Source organism: Eptesicus fuscus, chromosome 8 (genome assembly GCF_027574615.1).
Source record: "Eptesicus fuscus isolate TK198812 chromosome 8, DD_ASM_mEF_20220401, whole genome shotgun sequence".
Taxonomy (NCBI): domain Eukaryota; kingdom Metazoa; phylum Chordata; class Mammalia; order Chiroptera; family Vespertilionidae; genus Eptesicus; species Eptesicus fuscus.
Window position 1 is genome coordinate 22,277,369 of NC_072480.1, and position 16,941 is coordinate 22,294,309.

General features: G+C 39.9%; 1 protein-coding gene across 1 annotated transcript in view; it reads left to right on the plus strand.

Moving 5' to 3' along the window:
- Positions 1–16,941, plus strand: part of SUGT1 (SGT1 homolog, MIS12 kinetochore complex assembly cochaperone) — a 57,707-nt gene that overhangs the window by 1,543 nt on the left and 39,223 nt on the right. Inside the window, exons 3-6 of the mRNA XM_028151538.2 lie at positions 5,825–5,915; positions 6,595–6,664; positions 7,291–7,361; positions 13,212–13,265. Coding sequence (XP_028007339.2) covers positions 5,825–5,915; positions 6,595–6,664; positions 7,291–7,361; positions 13,212–13,265 — 286 coding nt within the window. The remainder of the gene's footprint in view (positions 1–5,824; positions 5,916–6,594; positions 6,665–7,290; positions 7,362–13,211; positions 13,266–16,941) is intronic.

Genomic DNA, 16,941 nt, shown 5'->3' on the forward strand with positions numbered 1-16,941 from the left:
ATAGTTATTTTCAGAATTTGTTATGGTCCTCTTAGGCTCAGAGCCTCCTTTGGAAAGTTGCTCTTAAAGATTATTGATGTCTTTATCTCACTTGTTTTACTTTTTTTGTTGTTAATCTTCACCTGAGGACATTTTTCCCATTGACTTTTTTTTTTTTTTTTTTAAGAGAGGGAGAGAGACAGAGAAACATCACTGTGAGAGAGACACATCAACTAGTTGCCTCCTGCATGCGCCCCAATTGGGGCTTCGGATGGAGCCTGCAACCGAGGTACCGTCCTTGACCAGAGTAGAACGGGTGACTCTTCAGTCCGCAGGCGGGAGTTCTAATTACTGAGCCAAACTGGCTAAGGCTTATTTTACTTTTTATTGAAGTACTAGAGTACCGGTGCACGAAATTCGTGCACAGAGGTGTGTGTCCCTCAACCCAGCCTGCACCCTCACCAATCTGGGACCCCTCGAGGAATGTCCGACTGCCCGTTTAGGCCCGATCCTACCTGTGATCTCACAATCCAGGACTGCTGGCTCCCAACTGCTCACCTGCCTGCCTTCCTGATTGCCCCGAACCACTTCTGCCTGCTAGCCTGATCACCCCCTAACCACTCACCTGCCAGCCTGATTGATGCCTAACTGTTCCCCTGCCAGCCTGATTGCCCCTAACTGCCCTCCCCTGCAGGCCTGGTCACCCTTAACTGCCCTCCCCTGCAGGTCTGGTCACCCCTAACTGCCCTCCCCTGCTGGCCTGGTCCCCACCCCCAACTGCCCTCCCCTGCAGGACTGGTCTCCCCAACTGCTCTCCCCTGCAGGCCTGGGTCCCCCCCAACTGCCCTTCCCTGCAGGCCCGGTCGCCCCCAACTTCCCTCCTCTGCCGGCCTACTCACCCCTAACTGCCCTCCCCTGCAGGCTTGATCGCCCCCGACTGCTCTCCCTTGCAGGCCTAGTCACCCCTAACTGCCCTCCCCTGCAGCTTGATTGCCCCCAACTGCCCTCCCCTGCAGGCTTGATTGCCCCAATTGCCCTCCCTTGCAGGCCTGGTCCCTCCCAACTGCCCTCCCCTGCTGGCCATCTTGTGGTGGCCATCTTGTGTGTTGGAGTGATGGTCAATTTGCATATTACTCTTTTATTGGATAGGATGACATATGTAGATAACACAAATCTAAAGTCTGCAGCTAATTTAGTTGTTGTTTTACATACATATGTGTATGTCACTCACATCTACGTATATAATAGAACACTTTCATCCTCAAAATTCTCTCATTCTTCTTCCCAGCCAATAATTCTTTGCCACAAGACAAACCTTATTGTGACCTCTATCACCATCAATTAGTTTTGCTTGTTCTTGCACTTAACATAAACAGGATTGTAGACTAGGTACTCAGTTGATTATAGGCCCTCTGTCTTGCTTTAAACATGTATGGGATATATTCATATTGTGTGAATCCTAGTTCTTTTTCATTGCTGTGTAGTATTCCATTGTATAAATGTAACACAATTTATTATAACAATGGGCATGAAATGAGACTGCTTGGTTCGAAATCCTGGTTTCATATAACTTTGTAACCTCAGGAAAGTTCTATTATCACTCTGAATCCCAATTCCTGTCTCTATAAATTGGAACAAAATAGGAACTTTGAAAGTTTTTTTATGAAGATAGGTAATGTAAGATACATGTTGGGGCCCCTGAGGTAGGTATTGTAGTTGCTTTGCTCTGTTGTTCTAACCACACCAGCTTTCTTTCCGTTACTTGAATTTGCTCTGCTTAATTCTGTTGAGCAGCCTTTGGACTTGGCAGTTCCTTTTGCCTGAAATATACTCACTCTCTCCTGATGTATCTCATGTTTTGCTTGGAATGCTCATCACCTTAGATTTCTTGTCTTCTCTGACTATCCTATATTTAATTTGGGCCCTAATGTAAGCATCAAGAGAGCAGGAATTTTCCCTGGCCAGATAGCTCAGTTAGTTAGAGTATTGTCCTGATGTGCTAAGGTTTTGGGTTTGATCCATGGTCAGGGCACATTCAAGAATCAACCAATGAATGCATAAATAAGTGGAACAACAAATCGATATTTTTCTCTTTCAAAAAAAAAGGGGGGGGGCAGGAATTTTGTGTATCTTGTTTACTACCATTGTGTTCTTAGTGTAGTGCCTGGGAGGTGGTAGGTACTCAAATGTGCTAAATTACTCTTACCATAATTCTTGCAACAACTGTGAGGTGAATATTTGCATTTTCTAACAAGGAAGCTAAAGAGATTAAATTTGCTCAAGGTTATATGGTTCAGAAGTGATAAGTGTCTGGGTTCAATATATTAGGGTCATCTTTTGGAGGAGATGGTAGGATTGAGGGTGTATGATATAATGAAAGTTTTGATACCTGACTTTGAAGTAGCTGACCAGGGATAACTTTGTTGAGAGCATAGCTGGTTAGCATAAGCATGCATTGGTACTAGTTCTGCATGGTTATGTGGTTTTTCTTCATCATAGCTTAGGTAGGGAGAAGGGTTGATATTGTTTATCATCCATGAATGGGGATTAGCTGTGGCTGGAAGAAAAGAGAAAATGGAATCAAATTGGGATACCCAGAGCTAAAGGCCTTCAAACTTTCAGTCAGTCTGAGCAAGATTGCTTTTGCTTTTAATCTTAACAACTGTTTACGTGTGAGTAGCATTTTACTTTTTTAATTCAATTTATTGGGTGACATTGCATTTTTTAATAGTCCTCTCTTTTTATTTTAATTTATTTTTTCATTAAAAAAATACTCCCATTGTTGAGAGTATTACAGATGGCCCCTTTTGTCCCCCATTGCCCCCCTCCATCCCGTTCCTGCCCTGTCCCAGGCCTTCACCAACCTATTGTCTGTGTCCGTAGGTAATGCATGTATGCATGTAAGATCTTCGGTTAATCTCTTCTTCCTCCTCTACTCCCCTCCCCTTCCCTCTGATATTCGTCAGTCTGGCCCATGTTTCCATGTCTCTGATTCTATTTTATTCACCAGTTTATTTTGTTCATTAGATTTCTTGTTCATTTATTTTGATTTATAGATTCAATTGTTGATAGATATGTATTTATTGCCATTTTATTGTTCATATATATTTTTAAAATATATTTTATTGATTTTTTACAGAGAGGAAGGGAGAGGGATAGAGAGTTAGAAACATCTATCAGCTGCCTCCTGCACACCCCCCACTGGGGATGTGCCCGCAACCAAGGTACGTGCCCTTGACCAGAATCGAACCTGGGACCTTTCAGTCCGAAGGCCGACACTCTATCCACTGAGCCAAACCGGTCTTGGCTGTTGTTCATATTTTTTATCTTTTTCTTCTCCTCCTCCTCTTCCCCCTCCCTTCAACATTTCATGTAATACCGGTTTGGTGGTGATGAATTCTTTTAGCTTTTTCTTATCTGTGAAGCTCTTTATCTTACCTTCAATTCTGAATGATAGCTTTGCTGGGTAGAGTAATCTTGGTTGTAGGTTCTTGCTATTCATCACTTTGAATATTTCTTGCCACTCCCTTCTGGCCTGCATAGTTTCTGTTGAGAAATCAGCTGACAGTCGTATGGGCGTTCCCTTGTAGGTAACTAACTGCTTTTCTTTTGCTGCTGTTAAGATTCTCTCTTTGCCTTTAACCTATGGCATTTTAATAATGATGTGTGTTGGTGTCGGTCTCTTTGGGATCCTTTAGTCTGAGACTGTGCGCTTCCTGGACTTGTAAGTCTATTTCTTTCACCAGATAGGGGAAGTTTTCTGTCATTATTCTTTCAAATAGGTTTTCAATTTCTTGCTCTCTCTCTTCTCCTTTTGACACCCCCATATTGTGAATGTTGGTAAGCTTAAAGTTGTTGGAGGCTCCTTAAATTATCTTCATATTTTTGGATTTTTTTTCTTTTTGCTCTTCTGATTGGGTCTTTTTTGCTTCCTTATATTCCAAATTGTTGATTTGATTCTCAGAATCCTCTATTCTACTGTTGAATCCCTGTAATTTCTTTTTTATTTCAGTTAGTGTATGCTTAATTTCTTTGTACCTGCCATGTCTCGCCTATCTTTGTTACATAATGTGTGTTTAGAAATAGTTTTTGAATTGATGATATAATCTGTAACAGCCTTTTGGACCTGTAGTATGTCTGCCCTGCTGTGGAGAGGTTTGCAGTAGGTCAGTAAGAAGCTACCAGCTGTTTTCAAAATTGAAAGTTTAGTGCATGATGGTATTATTTAACTTAGGAATTTCATAGTATTAGAAAACATAATACATAGATCAGATGGCCTGTGAAAGAAAACTTGGAGTAAAGGAACATTATCAAGAGGCAGTGCTCTTTAGTGGTTAAAGTCCAATTTGGAATCAGACAGACCTGGATTTGAATCCTGACTTTGGCATAGTCTTGCCACTAACTAGGAAGTGAGGGAATAAATATGTGCACATCTGGGCAAAGAGCATTCTAGTGAGAGGGAGCAGCAGGTACAGAGTCCTGCTGGTATATGAAGAGCAAGGAGCCATTGGGCTAGATTGGAAGAGCCGAGTGGAAGAGTAGTAAGAGATGACATCAGAGAGATAACAGAGAGTCATATTAAGAATGGCTTTCTAGGTCCTTGGAAGGACTCAGGCTTTTGCTCTGAGTTAGCTGGAAAGACATTGAGAGTTTTGACAAGAGACCCAGTAATAGGATCTGATATTTGTTACTGCTTGGATCAGGGCAGTAAGGGTGAAAATGATAAAAACGGTTTGGATTTTAGGTATATTTGATTTTAGGGATATAATTGCCAGGTATGGAATTTATTGTTTTGTGAAAATCATCACACTATTAGGTTAAAGCAAAGTCAGTGTGTGTTTACTGAAATAGTTTAACTTTTAAGAAGACTTCCAAATTCCTAGGGTGTGTGAGTAGTGGGTAGAGAATCACATTGTTCCTGTTTGCCTTCATTTGTTTTTGGCCTCGCTAATCATACTATACTTCCCATCATTATTTTTCCAGCTACTACTTATATATTGAATGCTCAAGTTGACAAAAATTTTAATCTCTCTAGTATAAACTCTTGATCACTTGGTAATGTGACGTATTATATCTAGGCTTTCAACTGAATAATGTAATTTCTTAGGAGGATTGCATTGATAATGGATAGTAGAGAGCCAGCTAAACTTAATTGTGTATTTATTGATTCTGTTAACCTTCCTGAACTCTAGATTTAACTTTCAGGCTTTTTTTTTCTTTTACTCCTCACCTGAGGATATGTTTTTATTGATTTTAGAGAGTTGGGAAGGGAGAGAGAGAAAATAAATATCAATGTGAGAGAAACATCGATCATTGCCTACCGTACACTCTCCGACCAGGGATTGAACCCAAAACCTAGGTATGTGCCCTGACTGGGAATGGAACCCGTATTCCATTCTAGTTAAACTGTTTCAATAGCCACACATTGACTTTGCTCCAAACAAATGAGTCACCTGGCCAGGGCTCTTTTTTATTTCATTTTATTGGACAGCTTCATATTTTCTAAGCAATTCAAATTCTGTATGATTTTGAGTCTTCTCCACATTAGAAGGAGAAAAATCTATGATGGTCAGTGTATATCAGCTAAACTCTTCAGAATAAATGAGGTGATAATTACCATTTATTGAATTTCTACTGTAAGCCAGGACCTGTGGGCTTACTGGGGAGAGGGCAGGAGAGGGGTAGATATTGATCCTCTTGCAAAGAAAAGCCCCTGGCTTGTTTCTGTTATCTTTGCTCCAAATAGCTTATGGCAATAGTTTATTTGATTAAAAATCATATTTAATTAGAATTCAGTGACTTTTTAAAAACATATTACTTACACTCAATATGTTTGTGCTTGTAGGAGCTGACTAAGGCTTTGGAACAGAAACCAGATGATGCACAATATTATTGTCAAAGAGCTTATTGTCACATCCTTCTTGGGAATTACTGTGGTAACTTTTCTTACAAAATATATTGTTTCTTCTTTAAGTGTTACTTATAAAATTTGCCCACGATACAATGAGTTAAGTAAAATAGAGATTATCTTTGAGGATTTTTAAATTGGTCTTTCATACAAGGTGAAGTAGCTGAAATGTGACAAACATTATGTTAAGCAATACCCATTTAAGTTTTATGGATATTCCTCCTTCAGTGGGTAGAGAATTTATATAGATTTCATTTGTGGTTATTGGATATGCTAACAGATTAGCATCATATTTACTGTTTTATAGAGTATTTAAATGAAATGTTCTTATTTGCATTTTTATAAGGAATGTATTTCTTTATTACTTGTTTAACTTTAATTAGTCTGGATAGAAAATCTGGGTAGGGAAAAATTAAATACCTTGAGTCAAATTGCATGAATGATGTTAATGAGAAAATTAGGTGAGCTTTGTAACACACAGCTTTATTCACTGACTGAGAGCTTTAAAAAGGAAGTTAAATACTAGGCTAATAGGAAGATATGAGGGTAATATTTATTGGATTATATCTTGAATTAGCTTTTCCTAATTTAAAACCACTTGTTCATTTTACCAACTTAAAAACCTAAACCTGATTCAAATTTTATGTGTAATATTTGTTAGGATCTGTAAAAAGCTGACTAAAAAACATTTTTTTTAATATATATAGATGCTGTTGCTGATGCAAAGAAATCTCTTGAATTTAATCCAAATAATCCCACTGCTATGATGAGAAAAGGGTATGCAATAACTATTCTTTTTGTTGGATCTGGGCAATAGATAGGTGTTTAAATTGTTGAATGAATTAGTGGTAAGCTTTATATAAATAGTAAATTCTGTATTTATACATTGTATAGCTGAGATAGGATTCAATTTTAAATATAATTTATTTTTCTATTTTTGTATTAACAGTATGTGATAGGAGATGTATACTTAGTATATTTTAAAATAGTGATGATTGAAGTAACTGCAAGGTAAGATTAAACTGTTCATTATTTTGAATTTACTGCCTTTGACTAGAGAAGATTTATTCCTCAACCAAGCTGGACATGAGGCTACATTTAGTGCTATGAAAACTTTGTATCTGTGTATTATTTTTGTATCCCAGCTTGCTTCTGTTGATGGGACTTTCCTTTAATTAAGAAACTTCTTTAAATCCTTTTTATAACTATGTTTTGGAATAAGCAAGTGTATAAAATTAAAATCAAGAAATTCCTTCTGATATGGATTCTAAAATTGGATGTTAGTGGGAATTAGAAGTTACATAGATTATTTTAGAAAACAATACTAGGATATATTTAAGAAAGAATGCTATTTTTCATAATCTCATGTGTGTGTGGCATTTGTTTTTAATATGTTCATACAGGATATGTGAATACCATAAAAAAAACTATGCTGCTGCTCTGGAAACATTTACAGAAGGACAGAAATTAGATAGTAAGTATTGGAATTATATGTTAAGTTAATCCATTTATTTCTCTTGTTTCTTAAATACTGTAGCTGAATTTTGTTAGTGTAATCTCAATTATAGAGACCCAATTCCATTATTTTTCCTTTTAGTGGTATTTTGTGTTGATTGCAGAATTTGGGTTTACTTAAATATTAAATTGGCCTTTCTTTAGTATTTAAATCCCTGATAAACTTTACCATTAGAAGCTATTTTTTCCTAATGGACAAGTGAAAGTTTAATTTGTTCTGATGTTCAGAAGTCTATTTTAAGTGTTATTCAGATTACTGATACAGGAAATCTTACAACAAAGATTGAGAAGTGAAGTGTTAGTTTAAGTAAATTGTGATACAGGGCATGGAAGAAACATGGAGCTTTGAGAGTGTTGTATTTCATGTCTTTTAAAAAAATTTTTTAAATTTGTATTTTTAGAGAGTGAGAGGAAGGAAGAGAAAAAACAAACACATAGATGTGAGAGCGAAACATATGATAGCCTGCCTCCTGCACATCCCTACAGGTGCTTGAACCCAAAACCTGGGCATATGTCCTTACTGGGAATCGAACCAGCAATCTTTAGGTACGCAGGACAATGCCCAACCAACTGAGCCACACTGACCAGAGCTAAGGTCATCTTTTTGAGAGAAATGCAGGTTTTCCCTGCCATTTGAAAGTAGAACCATCCTTATGAAACTTTTTATAAGCCAAAATGATGTAAAGTGAAGAAGTAATTATCCTATATAATAAAAGCGTAGTATGCAAATTGTCCCCTCAACCAGGGGGATCCTCCAGGAGTTTGACATGGGTGGGGCCAGCCGGGGGAAGGGAGGGAGGCCCCAGCTGGCAGCCGGCAGCCGCTAGGGACCCTACCAGTGCACGAATTTCGTGCACTGGGCCTCTAGTTGATATATATGCAACAAATTTTGAGTATTCCCAATCCCCAAAAAATAACGTACCAAATAACACATACAACCTAAAATAATAGTAATAGATAGTAAAAGCAGCAATGATATGATAAATACACAGCTTGTAGAAGGTAGAAATAATATTTGTGCTTTGTAGTTTCACTTATTAAAAAGACTTAACTGATTTCTCATGAAGTATATGATAACAGAACACCACACTTTGTACACCCATCACTCAAGCAATAGACTTCATTTTGACTATTACTGGGTGCCAGCTACTTTGTTATTAGCAGAACCAGTAGTCACTTTGGCACCTTTCAAGTTTCTTTCTCTCTCTGTGGTGGACACAGGCAGGTTCAATGTACATAGAATGTCTTTATTTTGTTCGTCACAATCAACATCCTTAATTATGTTCGGTTTTATGCTAAGTGCACAAACACCCTTACAAGCTCTCGTAGAGTTTTCTAATACCTTAAGATACATCTAGCTAACAGATACACAAAATAAATAGAGATAAAGCACAGATGCATACAGACATAGTTTAAAGCCATGGAAGGTTGATGCTGAGATGCTGATTGTAGTTCCTGGGGAAGATGATTGGTGAGGGCACTCTCGCTGCTCGGGGTGCACACTACCTCTGTAATGGCTCATGCAAAACAAACACTGAATGCTGTTTACACTTTTTGTGAAACAGATTGGAGAGGGTGCAGGCTGGGCTGAGGGACACCCCTCCCCGCCCCCGTGCACGAATTTCATGCACCGGGCCTCTAGTAGAAGTAATAAGAGCCAAGAACAAAAAATCTGCAAAATACTAAAAGACAGTGGTTGTAAGTAATCTCATAGATAATTGTAGACTACATCCTATCTAATAATAGACAAATATGCAAATTGACCATACCTCCGACACGCCCACAAGCCACGCCCACCATCCAATCAGAGCGAGTATGCAAATTAACCCAAACCAAGATGGCTACAGCCACAGAGAGCAAGGTTTCCTAGGTAACAGAGGAAGCCAAGCTTTCCGCATGCCCTTTCCAGGCCTAAGCCTCCACTCAAGCTACAAAGTTTCAATTATAGAAGGTAAACAATTCAAACAAATGGCAGCAGAATGGAGCTTGAGAGAGCAGGTCAGGGTTGCCGCCGGCAACAGGGGAAGCAGAGCTTTCCACACACCCTGGCCGGGCCCACCCGCTTAAGGCAACAAAGTTTCAATTATAACCCCAACACAAATGGCTGCCAGCCTCAGCTTCGGAGGGAGCCCCAGGCTTGGCTCCGCTCCAGGCTACAAAGTTTCAATTGTAGAAGGTAAATAAATTCCAGATACCAGGGCCTCCGCTTGGGTTGCCAGCGGGCATGGCCAGCCTGCAAACCACCACAGGCCCCTCGCTCAGGCCGCCCCACGCCCCAAGGGAACCCCCACCTGATCCGGGATGCCCTTCAGGGCAAACCAGCTGGCCCCCACCCCTGTACCAGGCCTCTATCCTATCTAATAAAAGAGTAATATGCAGATTGATCATCACTGCAACACACAATATAGCTGCCCCCATGTGGTCAAATATCCTGCCCCCATGTGGACACAAGATGGCCACCACAAGATGGCCAGCAGGAGAGGGCAGTTGGGAGGCACCTGGCCTGCAAGGGAGGGCAGTTGAGAGGGACCAGGCCTGCAAGGGAGGGCAGTTGAGAGGGACCAGGACTGCAAGGGAGGGCAGTTGGAGGTGATCAACCCTGCAGGAGAGGGCAGTTAGGAGTGACCAGTCCAGCAGAGGAGGGAAGTTGGGGGCAAACAGGTTGGCAGCAGAGTGGTTAGGGGGTGATCAGGCTGGCAGGCAGAAGCGGTTAGGGGCAATCAGGAAGGCAGGCAGGCAAGCAGTTGGGAGCCAGCAGTCCTGGATTGTGAGAGGGATGTCCGACTGCCCCTTGAGGGGTCCCAGATTGGAGAGGGTACAGGCTGGGCTGAGGGATAACCCCCCTCCGTGCACGAATTTCATGCACCGGGCCTCTAGTAACCTTAATAATGTACTGTCATTTTATCTTCATCTTACAATAGAGTGTTATCACAATTCTCTAAAGTAATGGCTCCTAACTTCCTGATTTTGATTTTGCTCCCTGGGGAACATTTGGCAATGTCTGGAGAGATTTTTGTTTATCATGACAAGTGGAGGGGGAATGTGCTATTCACATCTGGTGAGTAGGGATGCACCGGACAGTCCCCCACAACAAAGAAGTATCTTGTCCAAAATATTAGTAGTGCTGAGCTTGAGAAACCCTGCTCTAAAGTATTGTATGATTATATTTTTAAAAATTTACTCTGTACTGCTTTGAATATTTGTTTTTCTGTTGTATACCTACTCGAGAAATGGCATTAGGCCAGATTTTGCAAATGGAACCTACAAATTAGGAAGGAAGAGATCTAGGCAATAGGAGTTATTCTCAAATTTGGTTATCCCAAGTGTGGTACATGAACAATATGGCTGGCTATTCAATTGGCAAATCACTCCGCAAATTCTAGAGTCCAGTTATCTAGTGCCTTGATGTGTGTTTGAAAACCCTAAAGCAGTGGTTCTCAACCTTTTTAATGCCGCGACCCTTTAATACAGTTCCTCATGTTGTGGTGACCCCCAGCCATAAAATTATTTTCGTTGCTACTTCATAACTGTAATTTTGCTAGTGTTATGAATCGTAATGTAAATATCTGTGTTTTTCCTATGGTCTTAGGCGAACCTGCTAGCGGTTCTCAACCTGTGGGTCACAAAAAACACAGATATTTACATTACGATTCATTAACAGTAGCAAAATTACAGTTATGAAGTAGCAACGAAAATAATTTTATGGCTGGGGGTCACCACAACATGAGGAACTGTATTAAAGTGTCGCGGCATTAAAAAGGTGGAGAACCACTGCCCTAAAGAGACATGAGTCATTTCATCTTCTAGATTTCTAAGCCCTGTTTCTTATCTTTTTAGAGCAACTGAAAGTTCTCTGCCTAAATTTCCTTCTTTGAATAAATTATGCTTTGATTATATTAGAATTATTTCAGAGGTAGCCTCAGAAGAAGTTGTCTGCTCTTTGGTAAAATTGCTGTTGAGGATATTTCATTTAAAAACAAATTAGTCTTTTAATTAAATTCTAGGAAAAATTAAAGTATTAGGCTTCTGTTATTATCGGAGAGTATAAAACATTTATGACTCACAATATTTTTAAAAATATATATCTTTATTGATTTCAGAGAGGAAGGGAGAGGGAGAGAGAGATAGAAATATCAATTTTGAGAGAGAGTCATTGATTGGCTGCCTTTTGCATGTCCCCTATGGGGGTTGGAGCCCACAACCCAGGCATGTGCCCTTGACCGGAATCGAACTTGGGACCCCTCAGTCTGCAGGCTGATGCTCTATCCACTGAGCCAAACCAGCTAGGGCTGTGACTGACAATTTTAACCCCCCTCCCCTTTATATGGTAGGAAGTTTGGCTTATTTATTGATTACTTTGAATAAAAGGTTATTTAAACCTAGTATTTTGATGTAATTATTCCCCACTAGAATGAATGTGTGGGTGTGTATTAAGACCTGTATAGTTACATTCCACTTAGAAATTAAATTATAGAAATTAGAAATTATTAGAAAACTTTATTGTCAGAAATTTTTTTTTTTTTAAATATATTTTATTGATTTTTCACAGAGAGGAAGGGAGAGGGATAGAGAGCTAGAAACATCGATGAGAGAGAGACATCGACCAGCCGCCTCCTGCACACCCCCCACCGGGGGATGCGCCCGCAACCAATGTACATGCCCTTGACCGGAATCGAACCCGGGACCTTCCAGTCCGCAGACCGACGCTCTATCCACTGAGCCAAACCGGTCTCGGCAATTGTCAGAAATTTTTAATTCTTATTTTTCAGAATTATCTTGCCTGCAATTAGTTTGAATTAGTAAATTTTTATTTAAGAGTACTTTTAAGCCCTAACTAGTTTGGCTCAGTGGATAGAGTGTCGGCCTGCGGACTGAAGGGTGTCAGGTTTGATTCCGATTAAGGGCATGTACCTTGGTTGTGGGCACATCCCCAATAGGAGGTGTGCAGGAGGCAGCTGATCGATGTTTCTCTCTTATTGATGTTTATAACTATTCCTCTCCCTTCCTCTCTGTAAAAAATCATTAAAAATATATTTAAAAATAAATAAATAAAATAGTTAAATATTTTTTTTAAAAAGAGTACTTTTAATAATTTTTCCTAACATATTTTATTAGATTCTGTGATTTTAGAGATTGTCATTGTTCTGAACCTTCAGAAGTGAATAATTTATATACACAATCGCATTGCTGTCTGTAAATATACAGTTCACTAACTATAGATAGTTCTTGGCTGCCTTGGGACTTGGAATGAAAAAACTTCACAGAGTATAAAGATGCTTCTTGGTGTTGGTAGGATAGGCATGGTAAGGAGTAGAGCCACCGAGAAAATAGTAGACTGAATAGGTAGGTAGCTTCATTGGAGAGCAAACTGGGGTTGAGAGAGGCTTCTAGACCACTTTCCAGCTGCTGGTTATTAAGCCTCCACCCCATCCTAACACATTGGGAATCACCTTTGGGTCTCATTTTGCTTTGTGAGAGAGGAAGAAGCTCCTTTAAGAGGGGAGGGGTGAGGGAAAATGTAGGTTATATCTGGGAAATGGTAAGGTTGACTGGTTAAAATTAAATTTATAAAAATTAGAATTCTTCAGGATGAACAGCTCAATATTAAGTCTGTTGATATATTTATAGCTATAACATTGGGGATTGCTGCAAGCTCTGTTAGGATAGGTATTTTTGTCTGTTTAATTCACTGCTGAATCCACAGGGCCTAGAGCACTGTTTGGAACATAGTAGGTAGTCAATAAGTATTTCTTGAATTATATGTTATATTTGCAGATGAGTGATTTTACAGTCAGTTTGCTCTTTCCAGGTGCGGATACTGATTTTATTGTCTGGATTAAAAGGTGTCAAGAAGCTCAGAATGGTAAGTATATAGGTTTCTCATGGTCTTTCAATTTAAAAAGAAGTAAATGGTTAGCATTTTTTATTTAATCAAATTTGTTTTTTACTTTATAACTTGTAAATAATGCACGTTCCCTTAGATAAGAACTTCCAAAGGTATTCTTTAAAAAAAAAAATTTATAACAGCTTTATTGAAATAGAATTCATATTCTATAAAACTTACCCATTTAAAATGTAAAATTAAATGGTTTTTACGGAATTTTGCAACCATCAGAAAAAATTGTGCAACCATCACCATAATCAATTTTAGAACATTTCATCACCCTCTAAAGCAGTGGTTCTCAACCTTTCTAATGCCGCGACCCTTTAATACAGTTCCTCATGTTGTGGTGACTCCCAAACCATAAAATTATTTTCGTTGCTACTTCATAACCGTAATTTTGCTAGTGTTATGAATCGTAATGTAAATATCTGTGTTTTTCCTATGGTCTTAGGTGACCCTGCTAGCGGTTCTCAACCTGTGGGTCGCAACCCACAGGTTGAGACCCACTGCTGTAGAGCCTAAGACCATCGGAAAACACAGATATTTACATTACGATTCATAACAGTAGCAAAATTACGGTTATGAAGTAGCAACGAAAATAATTTTATGGTTTGGGGGTCACCACAACATGAACTGTATTCAAGGGTCACGGCATTAGAAAGGTTGAGAACCACTGCTCTAAAGAAACCCCATAAACCTTTAGCACTCTTTCTTCTCCACTGTCTCCTAACCCTATTGCTTCCCAGCCTTAAGAGAGCACTAATCTACTTTCTGTCTCTATGGCTTTGCCAATTCTGGACATCTATATATATAAATCTATGTACATAAAAGGCTAATATGCAAAGTGTCCCCTTGGGAGTTCGACCGGGAGTTTGACTGCTCGCTATGACATGCGCTGACCACCAGAGGGCGGTGCGGAATGAAGGAAGGCCCTGGCCAGCAGCCAGAAGGCCCTGATTGGCCCTGATCGCCGCCCAGGCCTAGGGACCCTACCCGTGCAGGAATTTTGTGCACCAGGCCTCTAGTTTCATATAAATGGAATCATATAGTATGTGGTCTTTTGTGACTGGCTCCTTACACTTAGCATAATGTTTTCAAGGTTCAGGTTTCAGTGACTGCCTAACGTACCCCAGTATTCAACTTAAAAAATAGATATAACCTGTAAAGTGCTAGACCCTTCTCTCTTTGGTGATGGGTTGCATCCTCCTGGGGGGGTGTCATGCACCCACACAATTTGGGCCCTGTTTCTGTGAGCAGGTTTTCTCCTCATTCCCTTCAGTATGTCCCTGACAATGCCCAGGTCATTTGACTCCTACTCTCCCAAGGAGCGTCTGAGAAGCTGGTTTTTGCTAAAGCTATTTTTTTAATCATTAAAAATTTTTTCAATTATAGTAGACATACATTGTTATATTAGTTTCAGTTGTACACCTCAGTGATCAGACATTACATAACTTACTAGATGATTATCCCAATAAATCTTGCATTCATCTGACACCATGCATAGTTATTAGAGTATTACTGATTACATTCTCTAGTCTATACTTTGTATCCCTATGACTATTCTGAACAACTAATTTGTACTTCGTAATCTATTCACCGTTTTCACCCATCTGCCCAATGCCGCCTAACCCTCTAATCTGGCAACCATCAAAATGTTCTCTATATTTATGAATCTGTTTCTGTTCTGCTTATTTATTTTGTTTTTTAGATTGAATGGTTGGTAGATGATTGTTGATTAATTGCCATTTTATTGTTCATATTTTGATCTTTTTTTCTTTTTCTTCTTAAAGAAGACCCTTTAACATTTCTTGTAATACTGGTTTGGTGGTGTTGAACTCCTTTAGCTTTTTCTTGTCTGGGAAGCTCTTTATCTGTCCATAGATTCTAAATGATAGCTTTGCTGGGTAGAGTAATCTTGGTTCTAGGTCCCTCTTTTTCATCACTTTGAATGTTTCTTTCCAATCCCTCCTGGCCTGCAATGTTTCTGTTGAGAAATTAGCTAACAGTCTTATGGGAGCTCCCTTGTAGTTAACTGCTTTTCTCTTGCTGCTTTTAAGATTTTCTGTTTGTCTTTAACATTTTGCATTTTAATTTTGTGTCTTAGTGTGGGCTTCTTTGGGTTCATCTTGTTTGGGACTCTCTGTGCTTCCTGGACTTGTATGTCTATTTCCTTCACCAAGTTAGCGACGTTTTCTGTCATTATTTTTTCAAATAGGTTTTCAATTTCTTAGTGTCTCTTCTCAATTTGGCACCTCTATGATGTGAACATTGGTATGCTTGAAGCTGTCCCAGAGACTCCTTACAGTATCTTCATTTTTTAAAATACTTTTTTCCTTTTGCTGTTCTGATTGTTTTTTGCTTTCTTATCTTCCAAATCTGATATGTTCCTCAGCTTAATCTACTCCACTGTTGATGTCCTGTAATGTATTTTTCATTTCAGTTAATGTATTTTTTATTTCTTACAGTTTTTTTTTTTTATATTTTCTATATCTCCACTTTTATGTTTTCTATCTGTTTGTTGAAGCTCTCACTAAATTCATCTCCTCTTCCCCTACATTCATTGAGCATCCTTATAAGGAGTGTTTGGATTCTGCATTTAGTATATTGTTTGTCTCCATTTTGTTTAGTTCTTTTTCTGGCGTTCTGATCTTTTCTTTCGTTTAGGATATGTTTCTTTGTCTCATTTTGGCAACCTCCCTGTGTTTGTTTCCATGTATTAGATAGAGCTGCTGCGTGTCTCTAGTTTTGTAGAGTGAGCTAACATAGTAGGTTTTCAGTAGAGTCCAGTGGCACAGCCTCCCTGATCACCCAAGTTGGGCAGTCGAGGTGCACCCACCATGTGGGCACTATACACCTTCCTCTTGTAGTTGAGTCTGATTGCTGTTGACATGTCAATGGGAGGGACTTACCCCCAGGCCGATCAGCTGCTAGGGCTGGCTGCGACCTCGCTCATGGTGGAGGATCAGCTGTGTAGGGGCCCACCCCACAGGACTTAATTCAGTGGGTCTCTGATGCCTGCACAGTCCCTCCCTTGGGTGTTTCACTTCTGGAGGTGGTTGGGTGGTAGTGCTGCAACGTGGTCTGAAGCTATTCAGTGGATGTGCTGGCTCTGGGGCCTCCAGGAGGTGCAGGCTAAGGTTAATTACCACCTGTGTTCTGTCTGGGGTCACCTGGTATGAGCTACAAAGTGATACCCAGATATTGCTACTTGTGCTTTGTTTGGATGCCCAGGTGAGGTCAAGCTGGCTACTGCTAGTTCTGGGCTTGGCACCACTTAGCAAGAGGTATGGGGCTCACTGAGGTAAGATGCTGCTTGTTTGAGAGATTTTAGGAAAATCTGAAAAATGAGCAAAGACAGGTCATTCGTATGGAAAAGTCAATGAAAACGGCTTGGGTAGGCCAGAAAGTTGGGTGGGTAGGGCCTCAGAGAATTATCAGTGGGGGCAAACAGTGAGAACCAGGTTGATGGAGTCTCAGATGTGGTCCCTGCTTGCCAGATCTGTGAGGGAAGGGCTCATCAAAGGAATAATGGCTTCTGCCAACAGTTCAGTCTGGGAGATAGACGCTCCCCTCCCCCCCTCCACCCCCTTCACCCCGCAATTCAGTTATTTCCCGAAAGCCAGGCAATTCAGTTCCTTCCCGAAAGTCTCTGGTG